Source organism: Elephas maximus, chromosome 12, assembly GCF_024166365.1.
Source record: "Elephas maximus indicus isolate mEleMax1 chromosome 12, mEleMax1 primary haplotype, whole genome shotgun sequence".
In the NCBI taxonomy this organism is placed as follows: domain Eukaryota; kingdom Metazoa; phylum Chordata; class Mammalia; order Proboscidea; family Elephantidae; genus Elephas; species Elephas maximus.
Genome location: NC_064830.1, coordinates 94,347,774 through 94,371,149, shown reverse-complemented (window position 1 = coordinate 94,371,149; position 23,376 = coordinate 94,347,774). Strand labels below are relative to the sequence as shown.

The window sequence follows — 23,376 nt, the reverse complement described above, 5'->3', positions numbered from 1 at the left end:
GGGGCGGGACCGGAAGCCAGGACAATCTCGCGAGGCCAGGAGGAGCGGAGCCAGGAGGCCCTGCACCGTGTGGAGGTCGTTTGAGTGACCTGCTGGCCGCCTGTTCCCTCTGCCGTCCCGAGCCCTGCCCGCCTGGCCATGCTCTCCGCCCTCGCCCGGCCTGCCGGCGCCGCTCTCCGCCGCAGCTTCAGCACCTCGGCCCAGGTAGGCTCGACGAGGGGCGGGCTGCGAACGGAGGGCCCGGGCCACGTACGTGCCGGGCTCGCGAGCAGCCCTGGTCCCGGGACCAGCCTGGACCGCAGGAGCGCCCGGCGCTGACCGGAGGCTGTGGCTCCGGTGGCCGGCCCTGGCACCGTGCAGGAAGAGCCGGGGAGAAAGCCCGGGAGGCGGGGCAATAGCCCAGCTCCAGGACTGGTGCGCTTCGCTGCGCCCGCCAGCAGTCCTCCCGGGCTCCCCTCTTCGCCTGCACTCCTTCAAGGTTGGGAAACCAGGGCTTTAGGACCGAAAGGAATGTACAGTTTTCTGCAGCTTCCGCAGTACTTTGGTATGGCTAATCTCATTCTCCTTGCAGCACCTATATGAGCTGTGTGCGAATAAAAGTAATATTGTGTGTCGTTAACTTCGCAATACAGACGCACCGACCTTCGTGGGTAGATGACTTGCCCAAGGTTATACAACAGTTTGGCCAGAGGATTAGAATTCAGCTCTCCTGACCGTTGTCAGTGGTTTTTGGATCGCCAGGCCTTGACTGTATGAAGACTGTGCTGCCTCTTAAAGGGCAACAGGACCTTTCTGGAGACTCTTTCCTGCTGGGGGCCGACTGGGCCCTATCCCTAGGTGTGGTGACAGTGCATGACTTGGCCTAGGACCATTTAAGTGTAAGCTATTTTTAGCCATCTTCTTCTAGGATAGTGCTTCTCAAACTTTGGTGTAGGTCTGAATCTCTTGAAAGCTAATAAAGAACAGGGCAAGAATCAGTGACGTAGGGTAGGACCTGGGTCTTTGTATTTTTACCAAGTGATTAGTTCTAATACAATCACAGTTTGAGAACCAAGAAGATACAGGCATTGGCTCCTAAGTACTGCATCCAAAAGGGAGGTGATTATTGAAAGGGATTCCAAATTTGTTTAGTTTCTGCCCATCAGTTCAGTTTCCTCTATTTGATTTGTTTAAAAAGTAAATACGTATGTAAGTACGCTGGTTATCCCTGTTTGCCAAGAACTGTGCTAGGTGCTTCAGATATAGCGAGATGAATGAGAAGTGGCCCTTGAGATGGGCCAGAAATGAGTGAACTTAGGACAGGTGGAGGTGATAACGGATGCTGAGGGGTGGGGAAAGGTCAGCCGACCAAAGGTTAAGAGGGGGAAGGGTGGAAAAGGAGTGTATTTGACATACTTATTGTTCTAAGCACTAGAAATACAGTTACAAACAAAACTCCCTGTTCTCATGGAATTTACTATATATTTGGGTTTTACTTATTGTTTGTCTTCCCGTTAAAATATCTTAGATAAAGAACAACGATGAATCCATGAAACATTTCATAACATGGAGGAATTGGGAAGGCATTATGCCCAGTGAAATTAGTTGCAAAAGGAAAATATTTTATGAGACCACTATTATAAGAACTCAAGAAGTAGTTTAAACACAGAAGACAATATTCTTTGATGGTTATGAGGGTGGGGGAGGAGGGAGGGAGAGGGGTGTTCACTAATTAGATAATAGACAAGAACTGTTTTAGGTAAAGGGAAAGACAACACACAATACAGGAGAGGTCAGCACAGCTGGACCAAACCAAAAGCAAAGTTTCCTGAATAAACAGAACGCTTCAAAGGCCAGAGTAGTAGGGGCAGGGGTCTGGGTACCATGGTTTCAGGGGACATCTAGGCCAATTGACATAATAAAATCTATTAATAAAACATTCTGCATCCCACTTTGGAGAGTGGCATCTGGGGTCTTAAACACTAGCAAGCGGCCATCTAAGATGCATAAATTAGTCTCAGGCTACCTGGAGCAAAGAAGAATGAAGAACACCAAAGACACGAGGTAATTATGAACCCAAGAGACAGAAAGGGCCACATAAATCAGAGACTACATCAGCCTGAGACCAGAAGAACTAGGTAGTGCCCAGCTACAACCGATGACTACCCTGACAGGGAACACAACAGAGAATCTCTGATGGAGCAGGAGAGCAGTGGGATGCAGACCTCAGATTCTCATAAAAAGACCAGACTTAATGGTCTGAGACTAGAAGGACCCCAGAGATCATGGTCCCCAGACCTTCTTTTGGCCCAAGACTGGAACCATTCCCAAAGCAAACTCTTCAAATGGGTTGGACTGGACTATGGGAGAGAAAATGATAGTGGCAGAGTGAGCTTCTTGGCTCGAGTAGACACATGAGACTATGTGGGCAGCTCCTGTCTGGAGGGGAGATAGGAAGGCAAAGGGGGACAGAAGCTGGCTGAATGGATAGAGATAGAGTGTGCTCTCTAATTAGGGGGCGAGCAACTAGGAGTACATAGCAAGGTGTATGCAAATTTTTGTATGAGAGACTGACTTGTAAACTTTGATTTAAAGCACAATAAAAATAAAAGGAAAAAAGTATCTTAGTGATAAGAACCAAAGATAAAAATAAAGCAGGAAAGGGGGTTGGGTTTGGGGAAGAGGGTTGCAATTTTAAGTCAGTTGAGGGAGGCCACCCGAGGGAGGCCTCACCCAGAAGGTGACATTTGAGTAAACCCCTGAAGGAAACAGGTCAAATCATACAGAACGAGTATTCCCAGCTAGAGGATGGCAACGATGAGCATGCCTGAAGGACATGGGAACAGTGAGGAGCCTGGTGTGGCTCCAGAGAGGACAATGGGGTAAACAGTAGGAGCAGGCCTTGTAAGGACTGTGGCTTTTTCTTGGAGATTGGAAGCCGTTGGAAGCTATTTTCAGCACAAGAATGACTTGATCTTAACTCCTATTTTAACAAAATCTTGGGGGTAGGGGAGAAAGACAGGGTCAGAGCTCGTTGCAATAGTCTAGGGTGACACCTGTGGAGGTGGTAAGAAGTAGTTGAGTTTTTTGAAGGTTAGAGCCAATAAGATTTGCTGATGGATGTTTGGATGAGCAAGAGAGGAGTCTTGGATGGCACTGAGGACTCAGGCCTTGGAGTTGCCATTTGCTGAGCTGGGAAAAGTTGCTGGAATAGAACAAGTTTGGAAGGGATGGATGTCAGGAGCTTGGCTTTGGATATGTTTCGTTTCAAACGCTTGTTAGACATTCAAGCAGAAATGTTGAGAAGGCAGTTGAATAAGCCAGAAACAGGGACTGAGCCAAGTGATACATTGGTCTCCAGACTTTTGATCCTGTGTTCTTAACGGTAAAAATGTTTTAAGCACGTATTCCCAATATGTTTATTTCTGCATATTTGTGCTGTCATAGAAGTTATACCACAAAAATCGAAATTTTAAAGTCAAATATTATAAAGCATTATATTTGACATTATGAAGCGGAGTTGTAGATGCAGTCAATGTTGCCCTGTGTCCATTTTTTAAACAGTTGCTAAGCAGTGTGCTGCCGGCAGCACTCCTCAGCCCAGAAAAGGGCAGCAAGTGTGGAAGACAGCTCTTGTACGGCGACATCACGAGCTAACCTCTGTAATACAAAAACTTCCCATCCCACTACAAGGTATTGGAAAGATCCCCCTACTTAAGGATTGGGTTTTTATAAAGATTAACTACATTAATGACATCTTACAACGTACAAACAGTAACATCACCTCAGCTCGCTGAGAGCAAAGAAATGAGTGAGGCGGCTGTCCCTCCCCCCGCCTCCCCCCGCCGTGATGTGTTTATCTTATGAACCATACAGGACTGATTCACACTGGGACCAGAGTGAGGGCACCACGGTCAGTCCGTTTATTGATAGGGTTTAATTCCTTACTACATAGAAATAAAAGCACAAGCTTTAGCATTTCCATCCTCTACCCAGTGGGGTTGTCGTGTGCTCCCCACTTTGGAATCAGCGCCCTGGTTGGCCTTAGAGGCCAGGCTGAGTCATCTGGAGATGAGGAGCTTCAGAAGGTTCTCGAGCCAGGGATTGAAATGATTAAAACTTGGATTTGGGGGAGGATGATTTGGAGGTGGGGCCTAAGTTAGATCATGCAATGGGGATGGAGCACGGGGAGACGTTTGAGATGCCAGGTCCTTCTGGTCTAACTGGTTTCTGGAGTAAGGGAAGAAGCAGAAGATGGCTCTGAAGGTTTGAATTTGGGAGAACACAGGTACCATTGGGGACAGGGGTGGGATTGGTGAAGAGGATAAATTTAAACAGTTGGGTTTGTGGGACCAGTGGACTGCATAACAGAACTGAAAATGCAGAACTGGAATTTGAGAGTCCCTAGGACTAGGGACAAGGTATGGGAGTGATTGGCCTGGAGGTGGGTAAGACTGCAAGAACCTTCAGGAAATGGGTTGTTCTGGCTACTTTTCTGGGAAATCAAGTTTCCTCCTTTAAAGCACCAACTTAAAAATAATAACTGCTTCAATTGAAATTTTAGTTGTAACGTATACTTTCAGAGCTTAACTTTCTAAAAGATGAACTTTCTGAGCAGATCACGCTGGGGGGTTGCTGGTCTTTTAACAGCTGAAGCCCGGTATTGCTGGCTTCGGTTACTGTAGAATATAACGCAGCGATAGTGTCGGGACCTGGAGGTGACCGCGGCCCTTGGTGGCCACACGCTGAACTTTTTCTTCTATCTGCTCTTTTCTCTGTTAGCCCTCTCCCTGGCAGCTGCCTGGCTCTGTACCTCCCAAGGAGAGTTTAGGTTAGAAACGAGCTCACAGAGGTTGGTTGGAAATTTGCTTAGGCCTTGAGTGAGACCTAGAGGTGAAAGGTGTCTGCATAATGGCGTGAACCGTGTTCAGTTTGTATCGCGCCTTCGTCACTTGCTGCCTTTGTGAGTCTGAGCAGATTACAGCTTCTCTGTGCTTCAGTTCCTCATCTGCAGAGTGGACCTGTTAACGTTACTTAATAGGATTATTGTGAAAATTAAATGAAGAAAGTCTTAGCTCAGGACCTGGCACAGCAAACACCAATAAATTAGCTTGCTGAATGACTTGAGGTTCAGACCAAGGTAACCCTGAATTATAAACACTGGCACTCATAGGAAAGGTCCCCAAGAAGCAGTCATGGAATTAGCTAAGAAAGGCTGGGGCAGGGGTGGCCTTACATCCAGTTTGTCATCATCCTTCGTAGACACCTCTTCCTTCATCTTACCCCTTAAGTGTTACAGGGTTTTTCCCTAATCTCCTTGTCATTCTGTGATCCCTGGAAGCCTTGTCCATGCCTGTGGTTTCCATTAATCCCAGTGATGCTAGACCTCCAGCCCGAGCCCTTTTCCTGAGGAATCTCCCCTTTACCCAGGGGCCTACTGGATAAGTGTGAGAGAGACAGAGAAGTGCCTCAAGCTCAACATGCAAAACTGAACTCATCCTCTCTCCCAAGGCCTTTACCCTCTGCAGTTCCTTCTGTTACTTAACGGCAATGTTGTTACTCCAGACACTTGAGTCATCCCAGATCTCCTTCCTCTGCTCTTCGTTTGGATGGTTGAAGAGGGGGGGAGGTGACTTAAATCTATGGATTCTCTTCTTCAGATGACTCATAATGACCCATCCTTTCTGCTGCTATTGCCTTTGTCCCACCCCTGAGTCGTGCTGGGACCATTTCAGGCAGTAATCTCCGTGCCTCCGTTCTTGCATGTTTCCATTCCGTCTTCTGATCTGCCTCACCTCTTTCTAAAATACAGATTTGGTCATATTCTTCCCAGCTTAAAGCCCTTCAGTGGTTTCCCATTGCCCACGGGGACTAGACGTAGTACTCTAGGCCCTCAGCTCTGGCCCTATCTTTTTCCTTCCTCCACATGCATCTAATAGTGCCCGTGCCACAGAGAACTGTTGGAACTGCTTCCCCTCAGTGGGCATACTGCTTCACATCTCTTTCTCCTCTCTGCAGCATCCATATGGCAAACTCCTACTCATCCTTCAAAACCCTCTCTTGCAGTCTGTTTTCTCCTCTGTGGTGCTGCTGCTGCTCTTCCCAGTATCTGCCTTTGTTGCACTTAGCACATTACCAGGGCTAGTTGCCATCAAGTCAGTTCCAGCTCACAGCGACCCCATGTGTTGCAGACTAGAACTGCGCTCCATAGGGTTTTCATGACCTTTCAGAAACAGATGCAAGGCCTCTATTCTGAGGTACCTCTGAGTGGGTTCAAACCACCAGCCTTTCAGTTTGCCTGACTCTCAGATTGCAGATCTCCTTGGTGCTAGCGAGTCAGTCTGGGACGTGGTAGGTCAGAAGTCATTGCCTGTTGAATTGCAGCTGGGCCCTAAAGGATGATTAGGCAGTTGCTTTGGAAAAGTCTTGACAGTTTCTCAAAAGGTTAAACATGGAGTCACTCCATCACCCGGCAGTTCCACGCCTAATATATACCCTAGAAAATTGAAAACATGTCCACACAAAAACTTGCACACCAGCGTTCATAGCAGTGTAAGCCATAATAGCCAGAAAGTGGAAACAACCCAAATGTCCATCAGCTGATGGCCAGACAGACAAAACGTGGTATATCCGGCAGTGGAGCATCATTCAGCCATAAAAAAGGAGTAAAGAACTGTTAACGTGCCACAACCTGGATGAACCTCGAAGACATTACGCTACATGAAAGAAGTCAGACACAAAATGCACGAATTGTGTGATTCTGTTGATATGAAATGTGCACAGTGGGCAATTCTGTAGAGACCAAAGGTAGGTTGGTGCTGCCAGAGGCTGTGGGGAATGGGGGAATGACTGCTAATGAGCATGGGCTTCTTTGGGGGAGATGGGAAATGTTCCAGGTTGATCGTGGTGATGGTCGTGCAACTCTGTGGATATACTAAAACCATTGAACTGTACACTTTAGAGGTGTGAACGGCATGGTCTGTGAATTACATCTCAATAAAGCGAGAATGCATAGGATTAGGTGATGACCAGTTGTTAGATACACTTAGCCGTGGTTGTTGAAAGTCAAGTCGTTTGAATGAAGTTGAGTAGTAAGTTGATATGAATTTTTTAGCTCTTGTCTTTTGGATGTTGATGACGCAGTCTGGATTCTTTGGACACCCACTCGGGGGCCAGTGACTTCACTGAACTGTATCACCACCTGCTACTTGTTCTTTCTCTTGCTTAGCTGGGTGTAAAACAGTGATTCTAGTATCAGAATCCCCTGGGCAACTTGGTTAATGTACTAAGGCCCAGACCCTATCCTGCTTCAAGGAGCCTGGGCCTCTGTGGTCTTTATTAGCTTACCAGATAATTCTGCTACACGGCAATGTTCGAGAACTGACATAGGATACAGGAGCCCGAGACCACAGATCTGTGTCACTTGATATGACATGGAGTTACTCTGTGACCCAGCAATTAGTAGGTAGGGTTGGGAAGGAGCCTTTGAAAAATGTACATTCCTTCTTCCCCATCTTGTGTTCCTAACCCTGCCTCAGGCTCCAGCCAAGGTGTTGCTGCCTCAGTGGAATCTTCCCTGATTCCCCCTTTTGGCAGACAGTGGATTGTCCCCCTCAGCTCTCTTGCACATGGTATTTCTATTGTAGCTCTTTTCCCTTGGTCACCTCTCAGTGCACCTGACCACTTGTCCCCTCCACAGCCAGTAGGGGCCTTAGTCATTCCTACAGCCCCAGTTACAGCGGCTGGCCCACTAAATGTTTGCTTATGGTTTTTAAAACTACAGTTTGAAGGTAAGGCTGAAGTTGCCAGCCCAGCTGCCTGACTGAGTAAGGCTCATTCTTTATCTTTCAGAGGGGTTTTGGAGTATGACCCTAACTATCATAAAAATCTGTAGACCCAAGATTTCCCAAGGCAAACATCTGAACTTTCGGATGAAACCTGACCTTTGGACTGGTAGAAAGAAAGCGATTGTATCCTCCTTTGGCGGCACTGCAGTCAGAGAGGCCCAGGGCTGTATTTTGCATGATACCATGAGAATCCTTCTGATGCTGTCTTCTAAGAGTCCTTTTCCTTGCCTCTTTTTAGAGCAATGCTAAAGTAGCCGTGCTAGGGGCTTCCGGAGGAATCGGGCAGCCCCTTTCGCTCCTCCTGAAGAACAGCCCCTTGGTGAGCCGCCTGACCCTCTATGATATCGCTCATACACCTGGAGTAGCCGCTGATCTGAGCCACGTCGAGACCAGAGCAGATGTGAAAGGTACGAGGCGTGCGCTGACCCTGGAGAGCTTTCATTGCTCCTTTCCAGGAGACCAGGGTCCGAGCTTTAGACGAAGATTCTTAAATGAAACTGGATTTTTAGAGATTTGGGGCTTCCATGTAAATTGTAGAATTAAATTTTACAATTGATTACACCTTTTTGGACTTGGGTCAATAAAATTTAGTTAAACAGCAGTGTTTAGGAGAAAATAGTGGTCTGATCTTCCAGTTATTTTTTCTAATTTGAAAAGTATTGTGAGCATGGGGAGGGGAACTATCAGGAACCTTCTGCAAGGATTTGGGGGCAATAGAAACACTACTCCCTGGTGTACTGCAGGCTGCTTTTCCGTCCCGTGTGCCAGCCCTCCTCCCCAGCATTACCTTTGCCAGCTTCTCCAAAGCACGACCTTCTTGGGGAAAGTATGCCTTCCACAGCAGGGCAGTGTCTGTGCTGCTGGGTAAATACAGGTATTCTAGAAGTAATTTATAAGTATTGTCCCTGCTTATTTTGCCTTCACATTTATATCACCATTTTCGCATGTCGCCAAAATTCTTGGTGAAATCACTTTTGAAGTTGTACTATAATTTGTTACTTATTATTTATTATATCCATGCTGTTTCCTGGTTTGCTCTACTACAAATATAAATATAAGTTGTGATAAACAAAAATATCAATTGTGATAAACAAAGTCATCTTGTTTCTCAGGGTAGAGTCCTAGAAGTAGAATTAGTAGGTGTGAATATTTTAAAGCTTTTACTAGAAAATACCAAATTGCTGTCGGAAAGATTGTATTAATTCCTTCCTCTACCAGCAGTGTCTGAGGATGCCCTGTCTGATAGGTGAGACATAGTACCGTATTGCTAACTGAAGACTCAGGAGGTGACTCTCAGTCGTGTGTTTGTATGTTCCCCTATACCTCCTCTGAATTTGTCTGTTTTCTCTTGGGCTTTAAGGGCACGTTTCTGAAAGCTCCTGCAGCGAGGAAGAAGTTAGTCCAAATCAAAGCAGATTTTGGACATTGGAGCAAATGTCCCTGAAATCTTAGAAAATAGACTTTTTTTTTCCTAAGATGGTGGGAGTAAACAGGATAGAGACTGTTATTTAGAGTCTCATTTATCAGCACAGGGCCTTCTATGGCCTCAGCATGCCTTCTGATCTGATGCCTTAGGCAGACTTCTTGTTAGGATGACGGTGAAGTGGAATAAACAGCTCTCCTAACTGGAGGCTGAGAGTGACCTACAGGTGCTAGCCCATAGGACGGAGACAAGCACATGACTTGGTTTGGCTTTGCGGAAGCAGAATCTAGCTCAGGATCCATAGGTACTTGTCGTCATTCTGAAGCAGGGGCCTGAGCAAGGAGAGGACAGAGGAAAGTGGGGTGACGGGAGCACTCCTGCCATCCAGAGTTTGTCAGACTCGCAGGGCAGTGGTTGTCCACAAAGGCAACCACTTCACAGGTGAGGCCTTCTAGCCTTTCTTGAGGCTTTCGGTTGGCGTTGAACCCAGGTGGGACGGTCCTTCCCAGACCTTGTCCTCATAAATGTGGCAGCATCTCTAGCTCAGAGAAGGTGAAGTTACTCTAATAGGATGCTTTTTTCTTAGGCTACCTGGGACCTGAACAGCTGCCAGACTGCTTGAAAGGTTGCGATGTGGTGGTTATCCCGGCGGGAGTCCCCAGAAAACCAGGTATGTGTTTAAAAGCCTTCTCTAGCATCTCTCTATCAATCAGGTGAGAGAAGTAGCTTTCCTTTTAAAAAAGGATTTAATCAGGTCTCTGCTGCAGCAAAAATCCCACAGGTTCCACATTGCCTGTGGGATTAAAAACCCAAAATTCTTCATTGATCTGGCATTTAAAGCCCTTCATGCCTCGGTGTATTTCTCCCTGCCCGGTCTCACCGTTCCACAGACACACTCACTGCTGTGCCCCTGTGCACACATTTTTCTGTATGGATCGCCCTTTCCTCCACCTTCTCCTTAGGAATTCTTACTTATCCTTGATGATCTTTCTCAGAAGTCACTGTCCCTGATTCCCCTACCCCCTACCCCCAACCCTACAAATCTCTATTTTGGCCCTTATCACAATGGATTGTTTTTCCTACAAGATAGACTTACCTGAAAACAGAGGTCCTATCTTGCTTGTATTTGAATTTCCTATAACAACTAACATACAGCACTTGGCTCCCATTTGGAAGTTCGTCATGCACTTTGTGAACATTTCGAATTGGATTCTTCCCAGGCATGACGCGGGATGACCTGTTCAACACCAATGCCACGATTGTGGCCACGCTGACTGCTGCCTGTGCCCAGCATTGTCCTGAAGCCATGATCTGCATCATTGCAAATCCGGTAAGTGCTGCTGGGCTTAGCTCTTCCAGGTGGGCTGCTGAGACTGTGCTAGAAGCTCACCGTGACCAGCTAAAGTATGCTAGCGTGCTCACAGTGACAACACTCGGATTAATGTGCTGAAATGGCCAACTTCGACGAACTAACGAGGGCACGGTGATTGCTTCTGGCATGATCTAAATGTCTGCGAGTTTTGACCTAGTTCTTCCACCTCTAACTGTGTGCCTTTGGGCAGATCACTTCCCCTCTTTGTATCTTAGTTTCCCCACCTAGAAAATAGTCCATTCTTGAGGGTCCTTTCAGCCACGACAGTGGTAATCTAGTGACTGCTTTGACTGTGTTCTGCTCGAAGTTTGCAGTTCCTCGTTCTCCATCATCCCCTTTCCCCTCACTTATGGTCTCGTGTACACGCAGCTACGCCAGGCCCTGCTCACTGGTTTTTGCAGAGAACTCATTTTTCAACTCAGAAACCCCAAGTGCTGTGTCTGTACTGAGCAAGAGGACAGCTGTGATTCCCAAGTCTGACTTAGCAGGGCCTCGTGTCACATTTAACAGCAGCACGCTCTATCCCTCCCTCCCGGCTGGATCTGGGCTCTGGGTATGATAAGGATCTGGGTGAAAGGACAGTGACGGTGATGCTGACTAAGGGAGGTAACGACTGATAGATGCCCGGAGCCTGTGCTCGTGTCCTCTGAGAAGAGGATCCTGCTTTCCCAAACCAGCTTGCCTGTCCTCGGGGGTGGTTGGTTAAAAGCAGGTAGCAGCTGTTTTTTGGTCAGGGAGGAAACTAGTGCCCAATATAAAAATGGCTTTTTGGTTTTTACTCTTTCTGTGTACCAAGTACCATAGTAAGCACTTGCCACTTATGAAGTCATTTAATCTCGATGACAGGAGGGCCTGGGTGGTGCACATGGTTAAGTGCTGGACCAGTCACCAAAAGGCTGGTGGTTTAGACCCACCCCGAGACACCTCGGAAGTAAGGCCTGCCCATCTGCTTCCAAAAGGCCAGCCTTGACAGCCCTGTGGAGCAGTTCCACTCAGCACACTTGGGGTCACCATAAGTCCGAACGGACTCGACAGCAGCTAACAACCGTCTTCACAACCTCATTTGGTAATTGATGTTACCCCCATGTTGCAGATAAAGAAACCAGCTCCTAGGGAGTTCAGGAAACGTGGCCAGAGTTGCCACACAGGTGGAGCTGGGATTTTGACCCTAGGTTATCTGAGCTTTTAACCTCTGTTCTTTGCTGTCTTTTATCAGGAATAGCCGTTCAGGGTGTGAGCCCCAGCCAGAGCTGAAGGTCGATAACTATGACGTGCATCTTTGAAGTATGAGTCCAGAGGCCACCAAGGGAATAGCACCCACTGCAGTTAAGGGTTTCTTCATGAGAGGAGAAAAGAGGCACCTTTTAGGGAAGAAAGTGTCCCCGCAGTGACCCGCCCTGTCACGCAGTTTGGCCTGCCTATAAACAGCATTATTAGGGCAATTTAATTTGGCAGCTTCAGACCTGTTAGTGATCTGACAAGACGATTTTCCCTCTCATTGGTTGTCTCTGCTCTCAGAATGCAGTGCAGATCATGCTGTCTCTTGAATTACTAGGTTAACTCCACCATCCCGATCACAGCAGAAGTTTTCAAGAAACACGGAGTATACAATCCCAACAAAATCTTCGGTGTGACAACCCTGGACATTGTCAGGGCCAATACTTTTGTTGCAGAACTGAAGGTAAGGGCTTTATCGGGTCTCTCTTGAATTACCTGTCTGAACTTCTCTGGCCACCCTTGTTTATTGACAGACGTAGAAGACACTAGGGCACTTCCAGGTTACTTGTAACTTGGTGGTTGTAAATGTTTTTCTAGCTTGCTTCTTGGTGGAAAGCAGCTCCCAGGTTCGCGTGGGGAATCCGTACAACAGGGCCCTATGGAATTAAGCTCTAGCCAGTGTCTCTCTGAACTCAGCTCACTCTGTGCCTCGTCCTTGTCCCTGGCAGCATCAGGGACTTAGGCTGCCACTGTCTGCACTCTGCTTTCCCTGACTTTCTCTAGCTCCACGTGGATTGTGCTCCCCAAGCCTTCCCCTTTTTCATTGCCCCTGAAAACGAGTACTAGCAGGATTCACCTGCTAATCGTTAGGCAAAGGATGATAAAATTAGCAAGCATAAAGAACAGAAAGTTCCAGAGATCATAAGATATCAGCATCGTCGTCCCTGGTCTATAGTTGGTGATTCCCTTTCTTGGGTTACCTGTAGTAACTTACTTTAGATGGTTCTGATCTTGCCGGTTGTCTGATTTCTGGGGTGCTAGGCTTAGCTTCCGGCCTGCATCCTGAGGTAGATTTGGATCGGCCCTTTGGCTGGGTCTGGAGTCCTCTGTGCCTTTCACACCTGCCCTTTTTTTTTTTTTCATGGATCCAGCAGAGCGAATTCCTCCACCCCCGAGAGATGTCTTTCTTGTGCTTCAGATCGTTTCGTTCTGACTTTGCAGATGAGGATGGCCTCCCAAATGTAGGGAACATGCATTGATTAAGGGTAGGGTTACACAGCCAGTTATGGTGATTGCTGGCAATAAGTTCTACACCTGTAAAAAGTTGAACTGGGAAAAGTTGTGTGATAAATATATTTACAACAGTGAGAAAAATCAGTAGCTGCTGAGGCCCTTATGTACAACCAAACACCTCAGGGGACCTGGTTCCTTGGTTTGGAGGTTTAGGGTCATGGTTGCATGTGACATTGCAGTTAATTGGCCTAATAATGTGTTTAGTGCATCTGTTCTGCCTCCTAGTTCATTGCATAGTTCCTGGGGTCTTAAAAGCTTGCAAGTGGCCATCCAAGGCATAACAATTGGTTTCTATTCACCTGGAGCAAGAGAGGAAGGGGGAGAGTCAGGATAGGAGGAGGATACAGAACGTATGGCTAATTGGCCCTGTAAACTGCCTCCTTTACTGTGAGACCAGAAGAACTGGGTGATGCCCGGCTACTCTTACTGAACAGTTTGATCAAAGATTCCATGGAAGAATCCAGATTGAAAAGGGGAAGTGCAGAACAGAATGTCAAATTCTCGTGGACTCAAGAGTTTCTGGAGTCATGGAAGCCATGTGATCTCCTGAAACTGTTGTCCTGAGATAATCTTTAAGCCTTAAACCGAAAGTTAAAACCAAACAGTATTTTAGCTTAAGTAGTAGAAAATGTCTGCCTTGAGCATTATGCTCTTTTAAGAACTATATGGGATCAAATTGACAACAGCAACTTGAAAGATCAGACAGGAAGCTTAGGGGACAGTGAGTTTATGTCAATGAGGGAGGAACAACTCAGAAGAAAGGTGAGAATGGTTGCACAACTGGAAGAATGTAATTAATGTCATTAAATTGTACACGTGGAAACTGTTGAATTGGTGTATGTTTTGCTGTGTATATTCGCAACAATAACAGCGAAAGAAAATGTTAGAAAAAAGTCAGGAACAAATTGTTGTGTACACAGCTTAATGATAGGATCATGCACTGGACCATCAGCCTTCATTTTACTGCCCTGGGAACCAGAGAGCTCTGCTGCTGAAGCCCCACTTTAACTCATACCGCAGCACAATCTGAGGGCCTGTGACATCAGGCTGTAACTGTTGGGGGCCCCAGAGATCCGTAAGACATGGCGCCAGGCATTGGAGGCTCCATGGAATGGCGAGACAGATGCTAAACCGTGTAATTCATTAGCCAGGGCGGGTGTGTACAGAGTGCACTGGGACCTGGAGGTAAGGAACGCGTGCATGCATCTGTCTTAAAGTCAAGAAAGGCTTTTCAGAGGAGATCGCATTTAGGCTGTGTCTGAAAGTGGACAAAGCAGGGAGGGCAGGGGTTCCAGTCTTCTCATGTTTGTATCCAGTTTCCTTCATGAGTGCAACTTGGAAACAGTCATGCACATTCTTGGTAGTGCTGAGAACTGGTGGCCAGAGCACGCCGTTCCCACTAGGCCCCTGGTCCTGTGCTGCAATCCGGTAGCTACTAGTCATGTATGGCTACCATATTAGATAGTGCCTTCGTGTTAGATGTGGGTGTAAGGGAGCTCCTGGCCCCTACCAGAGATACTGGCGCATGACAGGCTTCAGTTAAGTGAACTGCCCATTATCTCAGGATACCCAGCATTCTGGAAAATTCTTGAACTGTATGGAGAATGAAAGTCAGTCCATAAACTTGGCATGTCTGGTTCCTCCCTCAGCTCTCTGGGCCATCTAGAGTCAGGCCCTGGAATGGAAGCTCCTTCCTCGCCTTTCAGCCACCTTCCATTTCGCCTTGGGCACACAGAAGTTTTCTGCCGTTTGTGTTTCATGCTCTGCTTATACAGTGCGTGCTATTTTCATACCCCCATACTTTTACTCTTTTTTAAATAATTTTTATTGTGCTTTAAGTGAAAGTTTACAAATCAAGTCAGTCTCTCACACAAAAACCCATATACACCTTGCTACATACTCCCAATTACTCTCCCCCTAATGAGACAGCCCGCTCTGTCCCTCCACTCTCTCTTTTTGTGTCCTTTTCGCCAGCTTCTAACCCCCTCCACCCTCTCATCTCCCCTCCAGGCAGGAGATGCCAACATAGTCTCAAGTGTCCACCTGATCCAAGAAGCTCACTCCTCACCAGCATCCCTCTCCAGCCCATTGTCCAGTCCAATCCATGTCTGACGAGTTGGCTTTGGGAATGGTTCCTGTCCTGGGCCAACAGAAGGTCTGGGGGCCATGACCACCGGGGTCCTTCCAGTCTCAGTCAGACCATTAAGTCTGGTCTTATGAGAATTTGGGGCGTGCTTCCCACTGCTCTCCTGCTCCCTCAGGGGTTCTCTGTTGTGTTCCCTGTCAGGGCAGTCATCGGTTGTAGCCAGGCACCACCTAGTTCTTCTGGTCTCAGAATGATGTAGTCACTGGTTCACGTGGCCCCTTCTGTCTCTTGGGCTCCTAATCACCTTGGGTCGTTGGTGTTCTTCATTCTCCTTTGCTCCAGGTGGGTTGAGACCAACTGATGCATCTTAGATGACTGCTTTCTAGCGTTTAAGACCCCAGACGCCACTCTTCAAAGTGGGATGCAGAATGTTTTCTTAATAGATTTTATTATGCCAGTTGACTTAGATGACCCCTGAAACCATGGTCCCCGGACCCCTGCCTCTGCTACACTGGCCTTTGAAGCATTCAGTTTATTCAGGAAACTTCTTTGGTTTTGGTTTAGTCCAATTGTGCTGACCTCCCCTATATTGCGTGCTGTCTTTCCCTTCACCTAAAGTAGTTCTTATCTATCTAATTAGTGAATACCCCTCTTCTACCCTCCCTCCCTCTCTCCCCCCTCTCTTAACCACAAAAGAATGTTTTCTCAGTTTAAACTCTTTCTCAAGTTCTTACAATAGTGGTCTTATACAATATTTGTCCTTTTGCAGCCAATTTCACTCAGCATAATGCCTTCCAGGTTCCCCCCCATTATGAAATGTTTCGCAGATTCCTATATCGATGTGTAGTATTCCATTGTGTGAATATACCATACTTTATTTATCCATTCATCTGTTGATGGGCACCTTGGTTGCTTCCATGTTTGCGCTATTGTAAACAGTGGTGCAGTAAACTTGGGTGTACATGTATCTGTTTGTGTAAAGGCTCTTATTTCTCTAGGATATATTCCAAGGAGTGGGATTGCTGGATCGTATGGTAATTCTATTTCTAACTTTTTAAGGAAGCACCAAATCAATTTCCAAAGTGGTTCTACCATTTGACATTCCCACCAGCAGTGTAGAAGTGTTCCAATCTCTCCACAGTCTCTACAACATTTATTATTTTGTGTTTTTTGAATTAATGCAGCCTTGTTGGAGTGAGATGAAATCTCATTATAGTTTTGATCTGCATTTCTCTAATGGCTGATGATGGTGAACATTTCCTCATACATCTGTTAGCTGCCTGAATGTCTTCTTTAGTGAAGTGTCTATTCATTTCTTTTGCCCATTTTTTAATTGGGTTATTTGTCTTTTTGCAGTTGCGTTTTTGCAGTATCATGCAGATTTTAGAGATCAGGCACTGATCAGAAATGTCATAGCTAAAAACTTTTTCCCAGTCTGTACGTAGTCTTTTTACTCTTTTGGTGAAGTCTTTGGATGAGCGTAAGTGTTTGATTTTTAGGAGCTCCCAGTTATCTAGTTTTTCTCCTACGTGCTTTATAGTGTTTTCTATACTGTTCATGCCATGTATTAGGGCTCCTAACGTCCCTATTTTTTTCTTCCATGATCTTTATCGTTTTAGATTTTATATTTAGGTCTTTGATCCATTTGGAGTTAGTTTTTGTGCATGGAGTGAGATATGGGTCTTGTTTCATTTTTTTGCAGATGGATATCCAATTATGCCAGCACCGTTTGTTAAAAAGACTGTCTTTTCCCCATTTAACTGTTTTGGGGCCTTTGTCAAATATCGACTGCTCATATGTGGATGGATTTATGTTTGGATTCTTAATTCTGTTCCATTGGTCCATGTATCTGTCGTTATACCAGTACCAGGCTGTTCTGACTACTGTGTTGGTATAACAGGTTCTAAAATCAGGTAAAGTAGGGCCTCCTACTTTGTTCTTCTTTTTCAGTAAGTAATGCCTTATTTATCCGGGGCCTCTTTCCCTTCCATGTGAAATTGGTGATTTGTTTCTCCATCTCATTAAAGAATGTCCTTGGGATTTGGATCGGAATTGCATTAAATATATAGATCACTTTTGGTGGAATAGACATTTTTATAACGTTAAGTCTTCCTATCCACGAGCAAGGTATGTTCTTCCACTTATATAAGTCTCTTGGTTTCTTGCAGAAGTGTACTGTAGTTGTCTTTGTATAAGTCTTTTACATCTCTGGTAAGATTTATTCCTAAGTATTTTATCATCTTGGGGGCTACTGTAAATGGCATTGGTTTGGTGATTTCCTCTTCGATGTTCTCTTTGTTGGTGTAGAGAAATCCAAGTGATTTTTGTATGTTTATCTTGTATCCCAACACTCTGCTGAACTCTTCTATTAGTTTCAGTAGTTTTCTGGAGGATTCCTTAGGGTTTTCTGTGTATAAGATCATGTCATCTGCAAATAGAGATATTTTTACTTCTTCCTTGCCAATCTGGATGCCCTTTATTTCTTTATCTAGCCTAATTGCTCTGGCTAGGACTCCCACCACAATTTTGAATAAGAGTGGTGATAAAGGGCATCCTTGTCTGGTTTCCGATCTCAGTGGGAATGTTTTCAGGCTCTCTCCATTTAGGGTGATGTTGGCTGTTGGCTTTGACCATACCTCTACTCTTAACTGTCCTTCTGCACAGCACATTCTTCCCTTAGCTTATTCCTCCTGTTCTTTCCCAGATGGGGTTAAATTTTTCCCGGGAAGCCTTCTCCCCAGCTGGTTAAATGTTCCCCTTTGCTCCCAAAGCCACCCCTTGTGCAGCTGTTGTAGCTCTTAGTACATGACATTAAAACATCAGTTTGTATCTGTCTTTCATATTTGACAATGAATTTCTCAAAAACAGGAAGTATGTTCATTTATCCCAGGTGGCCAGCACAGTGCCTTGGCTTGTAAGCACTGTTAAAGTTAGTTGGTCAGAGATTTCTTAGCTCTTTGGCTCCCTGCTCCATTAAATTGATCCTGTGTGGTTTGCCCACTCGTGAGGCTGATCCTACCTTTACTGGGCAGTGCTTGGTTTCCTGCATTATGGCTGGTCTCTTTAGCAGCTGTGGGGCTTGGAGAAGGTAGCATCATCTGGGGAGCTGCTCACTTCCCTGCTGTAATTCCTGCTAGATTCTTTCTGTCTGTTTTAAGAAACACCTGGTTCACAGCTTCTGGGAACAAGAATGAGTCAGCCTCTTCTACAGGCCCTACTAACTTGAGTCATGGTGTTTTGACCCCTTACAACTCAGATTTGTTCATTCTGTCCCACTCACTGTTCCAGTTGCCAGACTTCTCGCCGGTGGGTTTCCTGGAATAGCTTTCGTGCTCAGAAATAAGGGAAGGGAATGTGACCTGTTCTCCATGACGGTGTGGGAGACCTGCGTCTACGTTTGTGTGTCAGGAATGACATTCGCACTGTGAACAGGACTGTCATCCTCCAACTCTGAGAGGATGTCAGACCAATGGGGACCACCAAGGGGCCCACACAGAGGCAGTACTGCACGTGTTCAGACTGAGCAAGACCATTGGCTGGGTTGTGGACGGAGATCTGAGCAATGGCCGGGATTGGGCAGTGTCTCTTCTCTAATTATTTTCTTCTGAGCTCTGTGGATTTTTCTGGTATTGGTGGGATAGGTGGATATAACTTGTTGATACTCAAAGAGCTTGTTAAAAATTAATCAAGTTCACACTTTATGGACCAGGGTTTGGATCCAGCCCGAGTTAACGTTCCTGTCATTGGTGGCCATGCCGGGAAGACCATCATCCCCCTGATCTCTCAGGTACGTGTGTGCCATTGCAGGAAGCCTTGAAACCTGGAGCACCTTGAAGAGGTTCTCCTTGCAGACCCTCCAGACATACTGAGAAATGTTTAACTGTCCACTGTATTTTGAAAGGACTTCGGGTATGGCCTCTGGGGCTGTGGTCATGCTCCAACATTTCAGGGGTCTACATCCTGTTGGAGTGAATGTGGCCAGAAGGTGCTCAAAGTGGTCAGCTCCCATACACACCTTCAGGTCAGCTCCAACCCACAGTGGAAACTGCTGTTAGAACGTAATTACTGGTTCCTCGGTAGGCCAGAGTGGACTAAGAAGCAGGGCTTAAAAAAGAGTAGAGACAAGGGTAGACATCCCCGGGAGTAAGGCACATCAAATCAGCATCACAGAGTGAGGTTTGTATTCGTGGTTTCCAGGGGCTGGAGGGAGGGAGAAAAGGGGAGTCACTGTTTAGGAAGCGTTAAGCTTCTCTTAGTGGTGATAGAAATTTGGCAGAAGATAACTGGTAATGGTTGCATAACATGATTAATGTAATCGATCTCACTAAATTGTACATGTGAAGAAAAAGTCAAAAATGTGAAATATATGTAAATGTTGTTATATAAATTTTTACAACAATAAAAAAATCAGTATCACGGCCCCTTAGTATAAGGCACTGAGAGGGACTCAACATTTGTGCATTGTTCTTGCCAAAATGAATGGCCTTTAGGAGAAAAATCTTACAGCTCCAAATTGATGGCCATCCTACAAAAGAGGTGATCAGTGCTTTTGAAGAGTGTTCTGGAAGACAGGGAAAGACTGAGGCACTGTCACAGGCTGGGAGAGCCTGAGGAGAAAGAACCCAGTGAAGTGTGGGATCTTGGATGGTATCCCACAACAGAAGAAAAGACGGGGAATTTAGTGAACTTTGAGTAAAGTCTACGGCTAATGATGTGTGTATATTTCCATTTTGTCATAATTGTCCTATGGTTATCTAAGTTCTTAGCATTGGAGTAAACCAACAGAGTGGTGAGGTTGGGAGCACCAGGACTTGGGGGTGGCAAGTGGGAGGTTTTAAATCAATAGACAAGCCAGAATCTGCTCATAGGATTACCTCTCCCTTTGACTTCCAGTGTACCCCCAAAGTGGACTTTCCCCAGGACCAGCTGACAGCCCTCATTGGGCGCATCCAGGAGGCAGGCACGGAGGTGGTCAAGGCTAAAGCCGGAGCAGGTAGATTCTTGGAGGTGACTCGGTGTGGGCAACGATGCTGGAGACCCTGATAGAGTTCAGAGTTGAAGAAGAAAGATAATCCTGTCCTTAAGGCCCTTGGTAAAAAAAAAAAAAAAAAAAGGCCGATAATTTTCTGTATTTCACTTACATTCCATTGATAAGAAAGCAGCCCAGCTTGCTCTGTGGAGGAGGGGGTGGTTTTTGAGGTTGGCAAAGCTCAGTGTTGTCCATGAGTATGTAAAAAAAGAGATACTGACCCAAAATCTTGACTATTAAGCAGGATCATTAGCAAAATACTTTAGATGGCAGGGCAGGCTAACTTGGATTTCACGGTCGCAGTACTAGCGTGGCTGACTGCTGCGTTCTCCTAGGTTCGGCCACCTTGTCCATGGCATACTCTGGTGCACGGTTCGTCTTCTCCCTCTTGGATGCCATGAATGGAAAGGAAGGAGTTGTTGAATGCTCCTTTGTGAAGTCAAAGGAAACGGAGTGTACCTATTTCTCCACACCATTAGTGCTGGGGGTAGGTATCCTGGAGGTTGGTTCTTCGGGCTGGAAAAAGGGAAAGTATCTATATTTAAGACTCCCTGTCCATCTGCTCCAGAATTCAGATTTCCTTTGGGCAATAGCTACAGATCCCTGCCTGGCGTGTGCTTGGATTGTCAAGGATGAACATGCATCCCGGAATTAAGAGCTGGGAGGAAACTCGGGTCTGAACCTCCCATCACGTGACTCTTCTTGCCCAGGGATTTGACAGCTGGTCATCACGTCTGCCTGAGTGTTTCCTGATGAAGCGCTCACTCCACCTCGAGGCAGTCCATGGACAGCCCTGAAAAAAGAGGCTTTCCAACATTCTTTCCAGCGTATACGCGTTAGTTCTTGTTCTGGCCTCAGGGGCTGGAAAGTCTTACTCCTCATGTAAGGAGCACCTGAGGTGTTGGCTAGCTGTCAGCCTCTCCATTTCAGACATTTCTCACCGCACTGGTTTTCTTTCTTGGAATGAATGCTGTTTATGGTTGTCCCGTTTAAACTGTGGCATCCAGGACTGAGCCCATCCGGTCATATTGCTGGGCTCAGCCTGATTTTGAGGGGCTGCTGTCCAGCATGGTTGACTCCTGCAGAAACCCCAGGGTCTCAGTGACACAAGCTGAACCACGTTTCTGTTCCTTATGTGTGGGGCAGCTGTTGAAATCTGGCAAACACATGGTTGTCTTCACCTCATGCCCAGAAGGAAACAGTTTTGCCAGGCCACCCAGAGACCCTTCCCATGGGCACCCATATGCTCAAAGATTCATAAGGAATGACCCTAGGCTTTGGGGGCTCCATGTAGTGGAGAGACAGACACTAAACCAGGCCATCCAGTAACCAGTGCAGGGCAGGCGTGCGCAGAGTGCAGTGGGACCTATAGGTAAAGAATACATGCATGCGGTTGTCTTGAGTCAGGAAAGGCTTCACAGAGGAGATCACGTTTAAGCCAAGCGTGAGCCTGAGCTGCGGCAGAAACGGTTCTCAGTTTTGCTTTAGATGGCAGGGCAGCCTCACCTGGATTTCACAGTTGCAGTACCAGCTTGGCTGACCTGCCTGTGTCCTCCTAGGCTCAAACTGAAGTGGGAGGTAAAAACAGTGCAAAGACAGCTGTTCCGGTTCTTTGTTTTGTTTTAGTGGCAGGCATTTCCCTACTTAATTATATTGGATTAAGATGAATATTAAAATTTTTTTCTTCAGTCCTTTACACACTCGGGGAAGAGACTAGGACCTAAAACTATGGACTATGTCAGGGAGAACAATAGAAAATGCTACTGACTATGAAGTACTTCACGTGCCAAGTACAATGCTAAGTCTTCTACCTTTGCTCTCACAGCCTCTGAGATAGCTAGTACGCCCTTCCAAAAGCACACAGGTACTAAGTCACAGGGCCGGGATCCCAACCTAGGTCTGTCTGGCCCTGAAGCCTGAGCACCAGACCTGCCCAGGCATGTCCTGGTAATTGTGGCTCTCTGTTCGTCTGGGACCCACAGGTATGGAGAGTCCAGGCAGAGCCACAGGTCGGGTTTTCTGTTAACAGATTTATTCGTGGAGACTTTGCTGTAAAATTGTACTGCCTCCCAAGCAGATTAGTGGTTGCCAGGGGCTGGCGGAGAGCAGAATGGGGAGTGGCTGCTTAATGGGTGTGGAGTTGCCTTTTGGGGTGACGCAGATGTTCTGGAATGAATAGTGATGGTGGCTGTACAGCATGAATGTACTAACCTGTTGCCGCCAAGTCGATTCCGACTCACAACGACCCTATAGGACAGAGTAGAACTGCTTCAGAGTTTCCAAGGCTGTAATCTCTATGGAAGCAAACTGCCCCATCTCTCCTGCAGAGCGGCTGGTGGGTTCCAACCATCAGTCTTTTGGTTAGCAGCCACGCGCCCTAACCAGTGTGCCACTGAATTGTATAAAATGTTTAAATGGTGAATTGTATGTTAATGTGTGTTTTACCATCATAAAATTTTTGTGGTCTTCTCTCTCCAGAAAAATGGCATTGAGAAGAACCTGGGCATTGGCAAAATCTCCTCTTTTGAAGAGAAGATGATAGCTGAGGCAGTTCCTGAGCTGAAAGCCTCAATCAAGAAAGGAGAAGAGTTTGTAAAGAACATGAAATAAGCAAGTCATTAATGAGTACTCAGTTTCCTTAATTTATTAAGGCATCATGTCACTGTAAAGCCATTTCAGATACCTTTGTATTTTAATTTGCTCTGACATTATCATCCCTTCCAAGTTGTTGGTTGGGCTATTGGCACATCAATAAAAGCCATCTTCGATTTTCTTTTTTCAAGGTCGTCTCTGTAAACATTGTGCTTTCTTCCCCGTTAGAGCTGACTTCAAAGCGTCTGTCACCTGTGTGCATTAAAAATCAGAACTAGATGCTATTTAAATACTGGACCGAGCGTGGTGGTTCCATCAGTAGCTTCAAGAAAGTCTAAAATGCCTACTTCTGAAACAGAATGCACTCAGAGTGTCCCAGGAGGTGGCCCCTCCAGCCCTCCGTTGTGCACCACTGCATCCCTCAGTCACGTAAACCGAAGAAGGGTGAGCTCAGGCCTCTCAGCCCTGATGCCTTACAGTGTCTTTCACCCTCGTAGCGGCAGTTCCTCAGCGACCAGTGCCAGGCATCCATTTTTT

General features: G+C 46.3%; 1 protein-coding gene across 1 annotated transcript; it reads left to right on the top strand.

Annotated features, from left to right (window-relative positions):
• Window positions 1-12: 12 nt before the first annotated feature.
• On the top strand, window positions 13-23,029 carry MDH2 (malate dehydrogenase 2). Its single transcript, XM_049904865.1, has 9 exons — window positions 13-204; window positions 8,065-8,233; window positions 9,836-9,919; window positions 10,470-10,579; window positions 12,177-12,302; window positions 18,928-19,005; window positions 20,112-20,211; window positions 20,583-20,734; window positions 22,726-23,029. The coding sequence occupies exons 1-9, from the start codon at window positions 139-141 to the stop codon at window positions 22,855-22,857; spliced, it is 1,017 nt and encodes a 338-aa protein (XP_049760822.1). The 5' UTR covers window positions 13-138; the 3' UTR covers window positions 22,858-23,029.
• The last annotated feature ends 347 nt before the right edge of the window (window positions 23,030-23,376 follow it).